This window comes from Catharus ustulatus, chromosome 21 (assembly GCF_009819885.2).
Source record: "Catharus ustulatus isolate bCatUst1 chromosome 21, bCatUst1.pri.v2, whole genome shotgun sequence".
Taxonomy (NCBI): Eukaryota; Metazoa; Chordata; class Aves; order Passeriformes; family Turdidae; genus Catharus; species Catharus ustulatus.
In genome coordinates, this window is record NC_046241.1 from 9,713,051 (window position 1) to 9,731,124 (window position 18,074).

The 18,074-nt window shown below is 46.1% G+C and overlaps 3 protein-coding genes across 4 annotated transcripts in view; 1 reads left to right on the forward strand and 2 right to left on the reverse strand.

Annotated features, from left to right (window-relative positions):
- Positions 1–709: 709 nt before the first annotated feature.
- On the reverse strand, positions 710–3,812 carry ZBTB6 (zinc finger and BTB domain containing 6). Its single transcript, XM_033077826.1, has one exon. The coding sequence runs from the start codon at positions 3,722–3,724 to the stop codon at positions 2,441–2,443; it is 1,284 nt and encodes a 427-aa protein (XP_032933717.1). The 5' UTR covers positions 3,725–3,812; the 3' UTR covers positions 710–2,440.
- Positions 3,813–3,969: 157 nt separating this feature from the next.
- Positions 3,970–11,207, reverse strand: ZBTB26 (zinc finger and BTB domain containing 26). The gene is made up of 3 exons (XM_033077790.1): positions 11,152–11,207; positions 10,872–10,934; positions 3,970–9,423 (listed from the first exon to the last, which is right to left on the reverse strand). Exon 3 carries the CDS (start codon positions 9,411–9,413, stop codon positions 8,097–8,099), a length of 1,317 nt encoding a protein of 438 aa, XP_032933681.1. The 5' UTR covers positions 9,414–9,423; positions 10,872–10,934; positions 11,152–11,207; the 3' UTR covers positions 3,970–8,096.
- A 58-nt stretch (positions 11,208–11,265) lies between these two features.
- Positions 11,266–18,074, forward strand: part of RABGAP1 (RAB GTPase activating protein 1) — a 63,697-nt gene continuing 56,888 nt past the window's right edge. The window contains exons 1-2 of one of the 2 annotated variants that reach the window (XM_033077909.2): positions 11,266–11,309; positions 17,565–17,766. In XM_033077909.2, coding sequence (XP_032933800.1) covers positions 17,617–17,766 — 150 coding nt within the window. In that variant the 5' untranslated portion in view covers positions 11,266–11,309; positions 17,565–17,616. The remainder of the gene's footprint in view (positions 11,310–17,564; positions 17,767–18,074) is intronic. The other variant, XM_033077911.2, reaches the window with a different exon arrangement.

The window sequence follows — 18,074 nt, forward strand, 5'->3', positions numbered from 1 at the left end:
GCCGCCCGCCGCACGTGACCGCGCGCAGGGAGGGAGTTACCATAGAGACGGCGGTGCGGATGCGCCCGGCGCGCGGGCCCCGCCGCCAGGGGGACGCGGGGTCACCGAGACGGCGTGACAGAGCGGCGGGCGGCGCGCACGGCGCCCCCTTGCGGCGCGCCTCGGACACAGCCGCCTCAGCGGTTCCGTGCGCAGCGTTCGCCTCTGGCGTCGATTATTTATTGTCCTTTTAAATTTTAATCGGTAGCTTTCGCCGCTTGTGCCGCTTATTTGTTGGCGTTCTAAATTGCAATTTATGACTTTATTATTGCTGGCGCTGAGGAGGAAAAGGGCAGTGGAGGCCCTCAGGCCCACGTCGGTTGTCCCGGAGCCGCCTCAGGCCCGGTGAGGGGAGGGGAGCGCGGGCGGTGCTGCCCCTCCACGGCAGCGCCCGGAGCAGCGCCCGGTCACAGAGATAACACAGCCTTAGCCAAGGTCCGGCGGGGCACAGCTGTGACTCCTGAGGGGGAAGAATTCATGGCCCAAGTGGGTCAGACAGACCCCTCTGAAGGACAGAAAAACGCGTTACTAAATGACCGCCACAGGAACACCGCGTTTTGTTTACATCATCTTGTTTACTCAACACAGCAAGCCAAAATACTAACTGTCAAGGTATGCACAGAATTATTAACTGTGATTAGGAAAAATGAGATATATTTCTGACACAACGCCTTGTTTGCATTTCATTTATTGTGTTATGACAGGGCATGGTTACATGTGTGGACAGGGGAGAGGAAACGCCTCTAACGTGAACATGTGCACAAGACCAGGGTTTGTCCACAAAGCTTACTGAGACACTGCAGCCACTGAACAGAACATGCTGGTGGCCTGTCACACAACACAACTCCCTCTCATGTTTACATGCACGACCGAAATAACTCAGAACCTGCTCCCACAGAAGATACACTTCAAAAGATCGTTTTGTTTCCCCTTTGGCACACAGGGAAGTGCTCATGAGGGAAATACCCACACATAAACCTGACCATGCCTGTAACAAGCAGTAACAGGAAAGTGCACGGTAGACTTTGTACACACCCAACCCCTCAGGTAGCTGATCAATAAAACCCCAAATGGGCTGGTGTACTCACAGCAAAATAAAATGAACTGACATAAAAAACTATTGTCTCAGATTTTAGAGCCAGCCAGATTCTGAAGCATTCAGGCCAGACTTCTAGACTCAGAGCAAGAACTTGGAACAGCACTTCTGAAACTTGAAGGAAAGTGTGATACAGACAGGAGTAAGAGCTACTGCTTTTTGCTAACTGTAAGTACCATTATCTCATATTAATAACTGAAAAGACTCTTTATTCATATCACATTAAGTGGAAGAAACAGCCAAAGACACAGACTGCATCACAGGGCGCTTGATGCTCTCAATGAAACTAAAATGACCTTTGACAAAGCACAAACACACTTCTGCAAACACACATCATTACTGTGTTACCGTGTCACAGAATCAGGCTATGAGACCTCTATGCCTAAGCCATTGTTAGTCAGACAGAAATGCCTGGTTTTCAAAATTAGCATTGAAACTGTGATTACCCAACAGCACACAGCTGAATTTCACACGAGTGCATATAGCTAAGATCTGTAAAAAAATGAAGGCAAATGTTATGATGCAACAAACAGGACTAAACTTATCAAATACAGGTGCAAAACATTGGTATGACAGAAAAACCCCCCACTAGTAGAAGAAAGAAATTTATAAAAATTCAGAACTTGATAAAACTAAAAGCAAGTCCTTTTCACGGGACTATCCAGTTACAAATAAACTACAAGGCAATATTGTTTGTTTCTTTCTCTTTTACAAATTCTCTGTTTGCAAGAGACAATTTTAAAGGTTCCTTGATTAGTTTTTGTTTGTTGTGTGTCCTTAAATGTCACAGACTTGAGTATGAAAACACACCTTTTTCTGTTGGAAGCAAAGTTTGGGCAAGGAAGGAGATGATTTCACCATGAATGGTCCAGGAGCTGGATGGGAACAACTGACTTGCTGAATAAATACAAACACCCCCTTCCTCAGCTGTTGTCACCAACACCTTGGCTCAGGCTTCAGCTTATTGCAGAATCAGTAATAGTCTGAAAGTCAGCAGTGCCTGCCCTTAAAACAAGGAAAATAAAACATCATTGAGGGACCAGGATATGCTCAGTATACTGGAAGAGAAGCACAGAATAATTTCCCATATTTTGCAGTTTACTTTCAGCTAGGAAACACCTTTTCACTGACAGCAATAGCAACCCTAACAGACCAGGCAGGTTTCCTGCTCCAAGGCTTGTCTTGGATCACCAGCCACCTGTTTGTGCTTCTCTCCCTCAGATAGGGATCAGGAACTGGAGTTGCATCTAGAATTTCACTAGCCAGGAGCTTTTTGTGGAGTCTGACTCCACAACTGCCCAGCTATCAATCATAGTCGATTTTAACTTTTGTAATAGTGTCCAGGTTTGGCTTTTCGCTGCTGCTCCTTCCATGAACAGAAGTCAAATGCTTTTTAAGAGCAGACTTGTGTTTGAAGTCCATGTCACAGCAGTGGCACTTGTAGGGCCTGTCCCCGCTGTGGATGTTGAGGTGATCCTGGAGCGTGCTCTTGGCTGTGAAGGTCTTCAAGCACACCATGCACTGGAAGGGCCGGATCCCCATGTGCCCCCGGATGTGCCTGTTGAGATTCTTTTTTTGCGTGAATGTTTTGCCACATTGCAAACACAGGAAGAGTTTGTGCATTTTCAGATGTCTGAGATAGTTCTCGAGGTGCACAAAGCCCCTCGGACACTTTGGACACTGGTGCCGCCATGAGCTGCCAGAATCCTCCAGGCTCTGGAACCCATTCGTCCCACTGGAAGTTCCTTCTGGATTGTCACCAACAAAAGCCTGAAAGTGATTTCCTGACATTTCTGTATTCCTGCTTTCAACTGTAGAGTTTATCAAGGAGTGCTGGGTTTCTGGGAAATATAAATTTGTTTTAGAGGAAGTGCAAGGCTGAGGAAAATGATCATTTTCTACATTTGCCACATTCATGGAATCCATTCTGAAGATACAGATTTCATCATCCTTATATCCGATTTCCACTGTTGATATTTCTGGGGATTTTGTGTCCTTCCTTTCCGACACCAAGCTCTGTTCTGCAGGGTGTGGGTCCTCCCCCTCCTCCTGTTTCACGGGGTATTCTTCGTTCTCTGGGCTGTCTTCAGAGATCTCGATTATTTCACAATCTTTATCTAAAACCTCATCCCCGCTCCTTAGTTCAGCATCTGAGGAGTGGCACCCCTCGGCAGCCTGGGTACCGCTCTCCATGGAAGCGTCGATCTCCAAGTACTTGGACAAGGCCTCGGTGCATTTCTCCACGATGTGAACCATCTGCAGGTAACTGGCGGCCGTCAGGTACTTCAGCAGCTCCTTCTTCTTGACTTCCAGCGCGCCCGTGTAGCAGGACAGCAGCAGCTTCCTGCCCACCTCGGCGCTCTGCAGGATGGTGATCCGAACCTGCCTGGACTGGTTGAGCAGGAACTGATCCCGCATGAAGGTGGAGCAGGCGGCGAAGATCACCTTGTGCCCCTGGAACTCGGTGTCGTTGATGTAGATGGACACGTCGCAGAAGAGGTTCTGCTGCCGCAGGAGGTTCATCTTTTGCAGCACGGCATCGCCCTGCTGCTCGAACTGGAAGTGCAGCACCTCCGAGTCCGCCGCCATGGCGGGACCCACCGGAGCGTCTCGCCGGGCTCAGTCCCCCCCCGCCGCCGGCAGGACCCGCTGTCCCGGGGCTCCCGGGCTGCCCGCCGCGATCCCGCTCCGCCCCGCTCGCTCCCGGCCGCTCCCCGCCGCCGGAGCCGCTCCGCCGTCGGTGCCGCAGCGCCCCGGAACCGCTTCCCCGCCCGCCCCTTCCGCCCGCCCGCCCCCGGCGCGACGCGACCTCGGTGGAAATGAGAGGCGGCGGCAGACAGAGTTAGCAGCACGTTTATTAGAAGACTTGGCACTGCTACAGCGGCTGCCGCTGGGGGAAACCGCACCGGCACCGGGGCGCGCCTCGCCCGCCGTTCGGTAGAGGTAGCGACGTGTCCGCCCCCGTAAGGCATCCCGGGGAGCGGCTACCGGGGCTCCTCTCGCCATCAGCCGGGACGCGCCGGGGAACGGCGAACCGCCGCCCCGAAGAGCTGCTGGCTTCTTCTCGGCCACGGGACATCGCCCGGCAGCCGCCGACCCGCCTGCTTTGGTTATCACACGTAGTGTAAGACTTTTGCCCAGTCAGTGAAGAGGTAGCTAATGCTCAGTCCATCGATTATACAATCTCAAAGGAAAGGCGTCCGTCCTGCCTTCTCACCCCTTACCAAGTCGGGAGGCACCACCGTGTCCCCGTCTTTGTTTTTAAAAATTAACATTTAACGTGATTTTAGAGTTTTCTCAACAGTTTCAGTTTCTATCACATTTTGACTCTCCCTCCTTTTATTCCTCCCAGTGACTTGAAAACCATAATCAGCCCCACACAATTAATTTCTACGTTATTTCAACAAAAGTTCAGCGGCAGCTAAGTTTTGCCAAAAAAGCTAGGGGAGAGAAAGACTGACACTTCAAATTCATCAGTTACTAACTTGCAAAACATGTCTTCTAAAAGAAAAATAAATTAAGGAAAGACTCATCCCTGATCTATGCAGGAGGCTGTGCAGTTGCAGTATGTGCTGCAGGAACACATGCTACACAAGCTACCATCACTCAGAGAAGTGGTGAGCCCAAACCTCTGGCAAACCTAAATTCTAAAAATTCCTTCTTCTATATAATATAAATAAATAAAATGCCAACATTAAAAAAAAATCCTAATATATTGAGGAGTTATTAAAATACTTTTGTAATAGACTTCAGTTATTTTTAAGATATGCAGGAAGTTGTACAGCACATTAAATCGTGAGACTATCCACTTACCAGCAAATGGTATTCTACACAGTAACACACAGATTATGATAACTGCCATAGTCCTCATCTGAATATGCAGCATCAGTAGCAACAACCAATGGATCTAATCTTTCACTACTCGAGACATTGCAATGAAGACAACATTTTACATACATGGACAATTAAGTTCACCTTACTCTATAATTGAGCTGCCTCTGCATATTCCATTTATCATAATTCTCACTCCATTTTAATCTGTAATTCAGAGAAGCAGCATTAGCCAGATTTTGCTTTTCTAATACCTCTTCTATAGTCTTCACTTGCCTTTCCATACAGGGGCAAATTTTAGATGAACTCTACCACCAGCACACTTTGCATCGGCGTATTGCCCTCAGAGCTCCAGTGTTTCTGGAGTCACGCAGCCATCTCCTGCATAAATCTTTTGGTCTGCACCCTTTTGCCAGGCCAAAAGCACAGATATTAGTAAAAGTCACTTTTCATCCAACAGGTGTGTCCATTTTCAGTGAAGAAAGTTTTCTGCATTTCTGCTTTTTTCCTATTTATTTGTGCCGTGCTCTTGCCAAACGACCACAGCAGCCTTTAATTGAGCAGCCCAGCAGTCTTGGCCTTCTCAGACGTCCAAATCACCACAGCACAGGGTGGACTGAACACCTATGTATCTTGACCAAATGATGTTTTTGTTTTGTTTCTTAGGAAAACCCTTTGTCTCTTCACATCAGCTTCAAGTCACCCACAGCTACTTCAACAAGCTGTATTCTCCTTACAGTAATGTTACAGCTTCATAATTCCACAAAAACCAAAACTTTCCAGATAGACAAAACTTTCAATACTGTCCATTTTGCTGCCACGTTTTCTAGCATTTGTGCAGTTTTACTCCTTTTTGTGGCAGAAGACCATTTTCTTTTTTGTGTCCATATTCATATTGCCTTGGATTGTTCACTAGTACCTTACAGCACGTTGACCTGGCTCTGCAAGCTCTTATTCTCCATGTCTATCTTCATTTTGACATAGCACTATAACTTATTTCCATTTAGTGAGTAACAGATTATCAAAATGTTTGAACAATACAGAAGATTCTGTCTGAAAACAGAATGCAAGTGTCAGATGCAACTGTTATGGTAAAATTTAGTTCAAAACAACTCTTAAAGTGGGTGGCTTCAAGAGGGAAAACAGTTCTTCCCACACCTATCTTCTACCCCAGCAACCTGAACAATAATTAAAAAAGTTTCAAATAGTTAGACTTTAGGCCTAAATATATTTGCTACAACTTGAAAGATGAATGCCCTGATGTAATTTCCATTGCTTACTTCATAGCTGTCCATGTAAGAGTTCATGTAACAGTCAAGTACAGTAGTTCAAGAACTCAATTGCAAAAACTGATTCACAGAATCACCTTCTTTTTCTGCTTCAAAGTATGTGGATCTCTGAAAACGTTCTGCAACATTAACATGTTCTAACGTCCGTCAGTGAAATGTCTGCGTAAGGAAATCCTGACTCCTACACACACACAGCTGAAGAGCAAGACCAACTTTTGATAACGACATACACAACGCTTGTTGCTCTAGCACACCTTTGGTCATACCTGTTTAACATTTTTAACCACACAATAGCAGCCTTTCACCCCCACCCCTCATTCAAGCACAGTACTACATTTAGGTAGGAAGCATAATCTCAGCCTCACGGCAAGCCTTGTGGAAAAGAGCTGCATTGGAAGAAATCCTTATTCCAAACACAAACAGCAGTTCTCTGCTGAGGATCAGCCATTTGATTATTAGTCTATGCTACACTTCAGTACTAACAGTGCTGTTCTACTGGGAATGGTGTGCCTCATAAATTAAGCTTCTTTCAGCCTGCCTGGGATGCGGTAATTCCACGGCACTTTTGAGAAGCAGCATGGTATAATCCCAGAATCCCAATTAACATGCCATTCCCGCTACATCTGATGTTTAAGGCGGTATACAAGAGGTATTGCTGAGTACAGTCAATAGCTGATATATTAACCTATAGAAATTGTGCTACCTATACCTCATCCTAGGATCTGTAAAACACTAATGGTCACTTCAAAAAAGTTCAAGAAATCAAAAAATTTTGTTAAGTTCTTATAGCAGGTATTTCTGTTTAAAGTTAAGTGACATGTGGCCCTTGTTAGACATCAAGGAGAGACATACGAGAACTAAGGGGGGAAAAAAGAAAAAAAAAATAAAAATAATGGAGTTTGTTACACATTGCAGCTTTAAAAAGATTCTTTTCACAGTGTCAGCAGTACTTCTCCACTCCAGCTTTGCTTTAAACCCAACAGCTGTTGTGGTTTGTGATGCAAAACTTACGGAAGATGGAGGATAACTTTTAGCTTTGAAGTGTTTAGCCTGTCTCAGTACATGCACTGGTAAGTGCCCTTTAAAAATCCCAGGTATGCCAGCATAAGAACAGGTCACATTTGCACTCCAGGCACCAGCCTCTCACATTCCAGAGCTGCAATTATCCTCAGTTTGAGCAGCTCTATGCAGTGATCAGCTAACCCTGCCAAATCATTTAGGGTTTCATCTTTTCATAATGCATGTTGAGGTTAAAAACCCTGAGAGTTTTTAAGAGAGCACTGATTGGCAGCAGAAGTTTCTTGAATAAGTTTAGAAAGGGCAAAAAAAGTGACACAAAAATACTTCATTTCAACTGCAGGAGTCTATGAGTAAGATCAGAGAAAGGTAATTTTAAGAGGTAAGTTTAAATTTAAGTATATGGAGTGTTTTCAGTTATCCAGTGCTTTTTAAAAAAAATATCGGGTTATCTCACACACTTGTCCTCTTTGCTTTCCTCCATCTGCCCAGACACAGAGAAGCCTCTAACTGCACAGCAGATGGTTTACTTGCAGCCCACAGCAACAGTCTTTCAAAAGGTGTTAGTCTTGAATCTCCTAATCAGAGAGAAATGAAATAATTAACCCCTTAATCCACAGTAGAGACATAGACAGAAACCTGAAGGAGGATTGCTATTCACAGAAAATATCAAGTAAGACTAACAGCAATGGCTGAAGACCTGCCAAGTTTTGCAATCCAACCAGCTGTAGCCTTTTGGGGCACACCACTAGTTTAGGGAAGAAGCCAAACCAACGGTTTGCTTCTCTCAGTCACGATCCCTACACAGGGCGAGCTTTAATTGCTTAATTGACGCAGGTACTATCGTTTCTTAAACTGAGCACAGCCTGAGGCAGCTTCCCTGCATCCAGTACCTGGCTGGCATCAGCCTGCTGACAGACCTTACTGTCTGTAGCAGCGCTACATGTGAATGAATCGAAGTCCACCGTTATGTCTTGCACGTTTCTTTCATTGGCATTGTCAAAGCTATTTTTACCATGCAGCTGTTTAAGGTGTTTCCTCAGAACGGGCTTATGCGCAAAGACCATGTCACAGTAGTTACACTTGTGGGGCTTGTCCCCACTGTGCAGGTTGAGGTGGTCCTGTAAGGAACATTTCTGAGAGAACGTTTTCCCACAGATCTTACATTGGAATGGTTTGATGCCTGCGTGCACTCTCATGTGCCGGTGGAGATTGCCCTTCTGAGTGAACGTCTTGCCACAGAGCAGACACATAAATAGTTTATGCATCTTTAAGTGGTTGGCGTAGTTTTCCAGATGCCGAAATACTCTTGTGCACTTGGGACACTGATGGTGCCACTGGAGGCCTTTGTCTATCCCTCGGTTGTTAGGCCCAAACATCTCTTTAGAGGCCAGAATGATGTTATCGCTGCCAGCATATGAAAGGGCATAGTTGTGGAGGTGGTTTTGCTCTATTTCACTTGTTCTGTTCTCAACAGTGGAGTTGATAAGAAAGTGTTGAGGCTCTGAGGAATGCAGTGCAGTTTGTTCAGAGGAAATGAACTGGTTCTGATCCTTCTTATTCCTAACTTCTGTTACTTCCCCAATGGACTCCACCTTGATGATCTGAATATCACTATCCTCCATGTCCATGCTGTCTTCTGAAGGCTGAATGCAAGGCGAGTCTTGCTGCAGAGAGTCATCGTCTCCCTGATGTTCCTTCAGCTCCGAAGAGTCGCTTTGCTGTTCGCACTCTTTGCTCTCCAGTGGCTGCTTGGGTTTGATGAACTTCCACAGGGCCTGAGTGCACCGCTCCACGATGTGGCTCATCTGCAGAAAGCTGGCAGCAGTCAGGTAGTTCACCAGTTCCATTTCAGGGAACTCCAGAGTGCCACTGTAGCAGGAGAGAAGCAGCTGCCTCCCCACTTCTGAACTCTGCAGGATCGAGATTTTTACATCTCTGGAGTCGTTCAGTAAGAACTGATCTCTTAAAAAAGGAGAGCCAGCAGCAAAGACAATTTTATGCCCGTGAACTTCAACATCATCTATATGGACCACGACATCACAAAATTTGTTTTCTTCCCTCAGTTTGTTCATTTTCTGTAACATTGAATCTCCATAGTTGTCAAACTTGAAATGAAGAATATCTGATCTTTCTGACATTTTGGCACACCTAAGGAAAAGCAGCAGAAAAAAACCAAACAATGAGTACTTTTTGTTTTCTAAAAGGCAGGTTAGAAAAATTTAAAGTGATAATATAAAGTGGGTGTTTATCACTTCTCTAGGAAGTTTGTTCTTGTTTTGACAGGACTTGAAATGAAGAACAGTGGATCTTCCATAAACCAAGTACCATTATTTTGTCTTTCAACAGTTGCTTTGAGAATTTATAAGACTACACTGATTCTGCATGAAACACTGCTCACACAATCCTGCCAAAGCACTGGGATTGCAGGAAGTGAAGAAATAACAAGAGACTAAATGATGCAAGATTTTGTTAGATAAAATTACAAAACAAAGCAAAACTTACACCTCCCACCTATTACAAACACCACATAAAGCTCGAGAGGAAGCTTTGAAGTTTATAGATAAAAGCAGATACTGCTCTCTTGGGGCATGAAGTGTCAGCTGGGTGTACAAGCAGGAATGGCATTGTGCCTAGTGAAATGAATGAACACACCAGACAACTGTTCAAAGAATATTTTTGGAAGCATCTGTCAATAATCATGGTTTTTTCAGTTTGCAGCTCAGACAGCATTTGGAGACATGACCTCCTCATTGATCACACCCATCGAGTGTAACTTCCAGTGTACGGAATGCAAAAATTAGGGAAGGATTTCAAAAAACTTCAAAAAACAGGGACCAGGGAAAGTTTGGAAGCAGGGGGGCATCGTTCTGCAGTACAGCCAGTTCTGCTGAATTGCTGAACCCAGTATCTCAATCACCTTCAGTGCTGCCTGACTGACCCCGTTTCTAGGGCTGAAAGTTTAATTTTAAAAGGCAACAGCCTTTGGCAAATATAAACTACAGGAACAGATCATCCTGATATATCCTCAGTGAATTTTAGGCATTATCAAACTGCTTCTTTTGGTGTTTTCTCTGGACCGTGAAGAGAGAAGTCCAGTTGTGAGTCTGTTTTTTCCACTTTGGAAATTCATACAATAGGAACACAGTTAAAGCACCCACGCTAAAGTTAAACTGTGCTGTTAACCAAAGCTGTTCCAGCCATTCAGCCGATCTCTGGCAAACCACAAGAGCCACATCGTGAGGAACTGTAGACCGAAAAGTTGTGCCTTGCCTTGGCACACGTTCAGTTTCAACTATTACCGATCTCCAAGAGAAAAGAGCATCAAATGAACCAAGGCAAGCTCCGGTCGGACGGGCAGGGCTCCCCGCTGGAAGCACGTGCTTCCTCGGCCTTTACCGGCCGCGGATCGCCCCGGCCCCTCACATCTGCTTCCCGGGCCCGGAAAAAGAGTATTCCAGCCCAGCTCAGCCGGGAGCCCGCGCAGCATCCCAAAACAATGTAAACGCGATGCGCTTTGCGAGAGCGGGAGAAGCCGCTGTCCGCGCCAGGCCCGGCCCCGCGGGAGGGATGGAGGGAGGGAGGGAAGGGGCAGGTACCTGTAGCGTCGGGCCGCGTCCCCGCGCTGGCACCCGCGGCCGCTCCTGCCTCCGGCTACGGACCTAGAGAGGGGAGGAGACCCGCCGTGAGCCGCCGCCCCAGCGCCGGGCCGGGCCCGGCCGCCCGCCGCGCCCCCCGGGCGGCCCCGAGCCCCGCCGCGCCCCCGGCCGGGCCGGGCCGCCCTCCGAGCGCGGCCCGCGGGGGCAGCGGGAGCCGCGGGCCGCTCCGCGCCGCGCTCCGGGGCCGCCGCCCGCGCCCCGCCGGCCCGCCGGGACCTACAGGCGCCACCGCAGCCCAGCACCGCGACTCGGAACCGCATTGTCCGCCCGCCGGAAGAGCCGCGCCCGGAAGGACCGGCGGGGCCGCCCCTCCGCCCGGTCACGTGGGGCGGCGGCGGCCCAGGCCCGGCACCGGGAGCGGCGGCGGCGGCGGCCGGGGTAGGTGCGGCTCGCGCTGCCGGGGGGCGCGCCCGCCCCGTCCCCGCTGCGCTCCGCGGCGCTGCCCCGCCGCCGCTCCCTCCCGGTGTGCGGGAGCTGGGGGCTGTCCTGCGCTCCGCTACCGCCGGGTCCCTCCCTCGCCCCCGGGGCCGTGTCTCCCACCCGGAGCGGTGCCTCCCCGTCCCCTCTGCCCGACAGGGCCGCGGCCTCGGCGGCAGCGGGGCCGTGAGGGCGCCCCAGGTCCCACAGGGCCGGGCCGAGTCGTGGGGCAGGCGGGGGGCGCCGGGCCGGGCCCGTCCTCCCCGGCTGCGGGGTGGGGGACAGGGACGAGCAGCCTCGAACCGCGTCAGCGTCCCGGAGCCGCCGCTTCCCCCCGCGTCCCGTCCCGGCCGGGCCCCCGCTGTCCCTCCCCGTGTCGCGGGGTGTCGGTGCTTGCCTGTCGCTTCCAGGTGGATCCCAAAGTGTGGCATTTCGTTGTGTGCAGGCATCTTTATTTGCTTCATCTATCGTAATCTCGGGGTTTTTTTGCGGGTTTTGTCCTTCTTGTTGTCAAGGAAGTGTTTCTTTCAGGTAACTCGTCCCCTGTAGATAATTCTTAAGGACTGGTTGTGTCCGTTAGGAGTGAAAATTAAGTATAAACAGATGGTGTTAAGTTGGTTTAAAAACACTTATCAGCAAAAATTAAGTGGAAATTGAACTGCTGGAAGTAAACTTGGTGGTTTATCTCTATGGAGATTTGCCTGGTCATTTTGAGGGAGAGAAGAAGTAAAAAAAGTATTTTGGAGAGAAGGAAAAGATCGTGTGAGAGGTTTGTAGAGGAAAAGAATTATGTTTATTTCTTGAATACAAGGTGGAGAAGAGATAGGGCATACAGGTATGGCTTGATCTGTATTCCAAATTTTGTTTTACTTACAGGTTTTCTTAAAGCCCATCTCAGTAGGATTTCTGAGACTTTTGTCTGCTTTGTGTTATTACAGGAACTTCTCCCTGCTGATTGACTTGCAGAAATACTATATTCTTTTTTAAGGCTTCTACTTAAAAGGTCAAGGACCTGAGCAAACTTACTTCTGTGTACACAGTAAACAAATTAACAAATGGAGCTTGGCATAGGGGTTTCCTTCCAATTTCCAGCTCTAAGTGCAGCCCGTGTTTGGTAGCACACACCAAATGTAACTCCTTTTTTCTCGGTTCTTCCACAGCATATTTTTAAAGCACTCTGCTTGTCTGTTTGTGTTTGAATCCTAATGAGAGAGCAGCTCCAGCAGTACACAGAGCATCATCCCCAGAGTTTGTTTGGCTGCTGGCTGCACTGTCCCAGCCTCCAGCCCGAGCTGTGTCCTGTCCATCCCAGCTGCACAGCGCAGGGATGGGGCTGGTGCTGGGGGAGTGTCAGCTGTGGAGTGGATGAACCAACTGTTCATCGTTAATTCATTCCAGCAGCATTCCTGTGCTGGGCTGGCTAAGGCAGTGTCAGCATTTCTTTTATAAACTGCAGTTTCCCAGGACAGACTGCTTGTTTCTGGGATGGGGAATTTACTGATTACAAGAGCCTAAAATTAGAGTTTTGTTCTCTGAGCAGATAGTTATTGCCAACATCATTTTCCTTTCAATCCAAATTGAAGCTATCAACCTGTTAAGGATTGTTAACAAAGATTGCATTAGCTTAACTCTTGTGTTTTGTCTGATGCCTGATTTTACATCGTGTCTCATGATTCACTCCTCTTCCTGAGATCTGTGAGGAGAGGGGTGGAATTAGAGACACCATTATCTCCAAATAACAATATCGTTTTTCTTTCTGGCTCTTGAAGTTAGTGGGAACATCTGTGGCTGTCAGTGTGTTGTAAAATGAACAGAAAAGTTAGACTTGTAGTTGTTATTTTTTATTAATTACTCTTTAGTCATCCTAAATCTGTATTTTCACATGCAGTATTCCTCTGGCTTTCCTGCTTCATTTTGAGTGCCAAGGACTTCTTGTTGCATTTGAGAGTATGTGTTGCACAGGGAAGGTGGGTAAAGATCAGACATGATTGAGCAGACTAATCATGTGATACGTGAGAAGAAAAAAGATTGCTGCTGATTGCTTGTTTGGTGTTTTTTGTGTTTTTTTTCCCAGAGCTGTGATAAAATACAGGCATTGACATGGAGCATTTTCCAGGCTTTTTTTCAGGACTTGCTATGTGTTTTAAAACAACAAGTATGCACTAGGTAGAAAAACCCACAGTTGTCCAAGCTGTCCAAGAGTCCTGCAGAATGCTGGGTTCTTTGTCATAACACAGCTCTGCAAAGTGCTCTGTAAAGCCTCTGAACCCTGCCACAAATTCCACTGTTCACCCACACTAAGATGCTAATGATGAACACTTGGAAAACAGAACTTTGTATCTTTACATTGAACCATACTGGATTTGTTGTTAAGCTGTGCCAGAGCCAGAGGAATAGAAACAGAAAATACATTATATCTAGGTATTTCAGCCACCTCGGTGTCTTTTCTGCATGTCACCTTGTTTTCCATGTTTTTTAACACTATGGCTTCATATTTTGGAGGATAGAGGATATAAGTTTATTTTGCATGCCAAGCTTTCTGACTTTGCTTTTTAAGGCAAATGAATTGCTGTTCTTCAGTAATTTAGTTAATATTGCTCTTGTTCTTTATTGTTCTTTATCTGATGCATTCTGCATCAGATATATTGGAACTTTGTGGAATCACTTTAGGAACTGCAACTGAGTTACAAAAGCTAAGAAAGATAAGAATGGGGGAAAAAAGTCTTTTTTCCTCTCTGGTTTGCTTACCTGTTCTCATGCTTATTCTCTTTTCTGCCCTGGACACCTAGAACTTATTTTTGTGTTGTATTTCCCTGCAAGTTCCTTGCTGAAGATGCTACATGTGCTGTTGACTCGGGTTGAAGAAGTTCATGCCTGATCTATTGATTTTTCTGTTCACCTGCTGTCTTTTTGTGTGGTTGTGGATGTTCTAAGCACCTGAGAATGGGTATTCCTTGGAAATGGAGTGACACCAGCCGTAGTTATGAGTGCCTCACTTCACTTGTTGCACATGTCTCAAGGTGGCATTCAAGCCTCAGCCTCTTCCAGTAATGTAAAATGGAAGGTTTTCTGATTTTCTTTTTTCTGTATACTGCTTGCTTTGAGCTCTTTTAAATCCATCCTGGCAGAACTTGGGAAGCTTTGATCACGAGTTGCAGGTCAGGTGTCAAATATTTGGGCAAGGGAGGGAAGGTAAAAGGTAAATGTTTTATAGGTGTGTGTAACTAATCTGGAGTTTTGGTAGGTTTGCTTTCCAGTTGTTTAAGATTTTAGCATGGTGAATGGGGTCTCTGGTGTTCCTCTGCACATTATCTTGAGTAGAGTGTAAGGTGTAACAGCAGTGAAGGAGAATTTCACGGAGAGCCAGGATTTAAAGTAAGACTGAAAGCAGTGCCCCAAGAGCCAGCTGTGTTGACTTTCTCATTTTGCAACTTTCTCCAATAGTTTGTTTGTGATGAGAGGCCAGAACACCCATTTAATTACACAGATGAGCAAGGAAAGAGGTTGGTAGAAGTGTGCCTCTTCATATGTGTTTTACCCAGACACTCAGTGTCCCATGGAGGTGTAAAGACACCTTCAGGTAAACATTGCATTATTGTGGTGCTGTTCTGTGTCAGGAGCTAAAGTGTGCTGAATTCAAAAGCTCGTATTTTATTTATGCTGAGACAAACCAAGGCCTCTTTCCCTGTAGGGGATGAGACACTGGCCTTCTGAGGAACATCAGAACTTGAGCTCTGTACTTGGCTGAGGTTTTTGGTCCTAAGGTGGGAGAGCAGAAAGAGCAGAAAGCTTTGGGTCTGAGACCAGTTGCAGGTATTGCTAAAGAGCGCTGTCACTGCTGCTGTTTGTTCTTGGGGTTTGATTCCAGAGCACTCTTAAGCCACATGTAATTGCTCTGCTGGTTTCTGATGTGTGCCCTTCTAGGCTGGCCCTTATTTTAGTGGGCTTGGAGGCTTTCTGGTGGTGATTCTGCCACTGTGAGCGTTCTGATTTAGGTAAAATGATCCATGTGGTAACCTATGTGGAACAGAATGGTAGCAAGGAACAGAGGAAATTAAATCCATGCAAAGCAAAGTGTGAGGATATAGAAATTTTTGTTAACCTCAGGCAATATTTTAATATTTGAAGACTACTTTGCACCTCCAGTGTTTGAGCATTAATCCAGTGAACCTCTGTGAGTGATTCCAGCAAAGTTGGGTATCTGAGCTTTGTTAGCTGCTACATCAAAAGCTTCTCTCAGTTGCCTGCTCCACTGTCCCCTTTCCTGTGCTCTGCTGTCTTGTGTAATTTCATGAGACTTCTGCTCACTGTTAGACTGGCAGAGTTGGGCTGATTGGGACGTCCTGGTGTTGCAATTCTGTGTTGTGACACTGCTGTGGGGTTAGGCTGGGCCGGCTGTGCCCCAGGATCCGCGTGGGGTTTGTTTACACCGCGCTACGCCAGCCAGGGAGCGTGGAAAAGCACGGGAAGCTTGTTATTGAATTGGAGGTAATGTTGGGGAAAGGTGTTGGATTGAAACACTTGGGAAATTGGAGAAATTAGCACTTCAAGACAGACGCACTATACCAAAATAAAATGCTAAATTGATCCTTGCCTGGATGATCTTTACAGCTGCTTGTGATCAAAGCCTGCTCCTCTACTCCTGCTGTCAGTGTGGAAGATGGGTTTGCTCTGTTTGAATGAAAGCAGTAAAGGCAAGGGGGTATTTAGTGTTTGATGCTTATTTTTAGTCTGTGTTTCAAGATCTTTGGTTTAGGTATTTTCAGAGATCTGTGTGTTATATAGATGGTGTAATATGGAACTTTGCAGAGATGTTCTAATATGAATCCTTAAAACAAAAGCATCTTTAAAAATAAGAACTCTGCCCTGCCTTTAAGATACATGTGAGTAATACTGGGTAGATACAGTGTGTAGAACTTCTCAAAATGCCTGATTTTCCAGCCAGGAATTCCCACTGAAACTCAGTGGATCTTCAAACAGTTTTGAAAAGGATATCTAAGTACCACAGATGATTTTGGAAATGAAATCAAATAAGCACAGGTGTGTTGTCATTCATGAACATACCACATCCATTCCTCCTCTTACACTCTGTTTCACTTGTTCTCTGAAACACGTTCCAGGACCATGACATGACTTGATAGGTAATTGGTTAGAAGTTGTCCTGGCAGATTCCATGTTGTATTGGTGGCTGTGGGGAGGGCATTGATAGGAATAAAAGGGCTTTGCTATTTCTGGGGCATTGTTCCTGGTTCAGGCAGGAATGCTGAGCTGAGCCTGTGGCTGTGCCAGGTCTCTGTTGTTTGGCTGCACTGTTGGAAGCCAGGTTGGGATGGTGCTTCCAGGTTGGAAGGCAGAACTGGAGGCTGAAAAAGCATTTGAGTTTGGTTATGCTTGGAAGTTTGTAAAGACCTGAGCCATTGAGATAAGGGTATATTTGGATTTCTGGGAAATTTAATCACCCATATTTATCACAGCAGTCTGTTTTGAGCTGTGGATTGTGGGAATCTGTGCTGTAGAGTTCAAGGTGTGCAGCTGAACTTCACCTTTTGTTCCTTTCTTCAAATGCCTCTCAGTGCCAGTTCCAGCTTTTTAAAATCCTCTGTTGGCTCTGCTTCTCAGTACTGATCCAGCCTACGCTGTTCTTCCTGCTTCTTGGAAGTCTTTGCTTTTATTGCTCCTTATAGTACAGAAGATTCAGCATAGATTCATAAAATGCTCTATGTCCCAAGGTTTTAGAGCAAAATATCAAGAGTTAGGTCAAACTCTTGTTTGGGGGAAAGGAATATGACTGCAGCATACAGTGAGCTCTGATAGATAAAAGTAATTTTTTTTGTGAATGTAGGTGAAGGCAGGTATTAACTGAAGGAAGAAAATGGACTTTATTGTGCTGGCCTGAATTGCCAGCAAGTGGAGTGTATGTTCCAGGGCCCTGTTTTGTGTGGTGTGTAGAAAGTGGTGACTGACATAACCATGAAATACTGCAAAGAGTTTATTAACTTCCCTTTTGTGAGGTATGGAAACCAGTGCTGTGATAGCGTGTGCTGCTTAGCAAAATGAGGGCAGGACTTGGAGTGCACACTGAGAGAGGAGCTGGAGCTTGGTTGTGCTGTTGGATGAGTTAGTTTTTATAACTAGTCAGCAGGTTTCTGAAAAGAAACGTTTGAGCATTTTAGCATGAAGTTTTATATAAGTATTTTTATGATTTTTGTTTTTCAGGAGTTTATAACATATTTAATCTCATTCATGAATCGAACTTCCTTTTTAAGTCATGGATGACAAGGCTTCTGTTGGAAAAATCAGTGTCTCTTCAGACTCGGTATCCACTCTTAACAGTGAAGATTTTGTCTTGGTTTCCAGGCAAGGGGATGAAACACCATCTACAAATAATGGTAGTGATGATGAAAAAACAGGACTGAAGGTAAGAACCAATAACCTGAGTTTGTTCCCTGTTCTTCTAAATCAAACTAACCATAGAGAGCTTAAAGAGGGACTTCTTTATTGTGGAAAACTTGACAGAAGGGAGAACTTATTCAAGAACCAGTTTTGTCTAATTTCTTCACTGCTGATGTCAGAGGTGGTAATTAGCTTTTGAGTAAGAGCTCTTTCCATCACTAGCTGTGGGTTTTTTCCCACTTTGCAGAATCCTTCCTGAAGTGCTTAGGATGAAACAGACTGATTGTCAAGAACGTGGAACTGTGATTTTATCACAGCTTTCAGGTGGAAAGC

Coding starts and splice junctions, on each gene's coding strand:
- ZBTB6 (XM_033077826.1), bottom strand. CDS start 3,724: ATGGCGGCGGACTCGGAGGTGCTGCACTTCCAGTTCGAGCAGCAGGGC.
- ZBTB26 (XM_033077790.1), bottom strand. CDS start 9,413: ATGTCAGAAAGATCAGATATTCTTCATTTCAAGTTTGACAACTATGGA.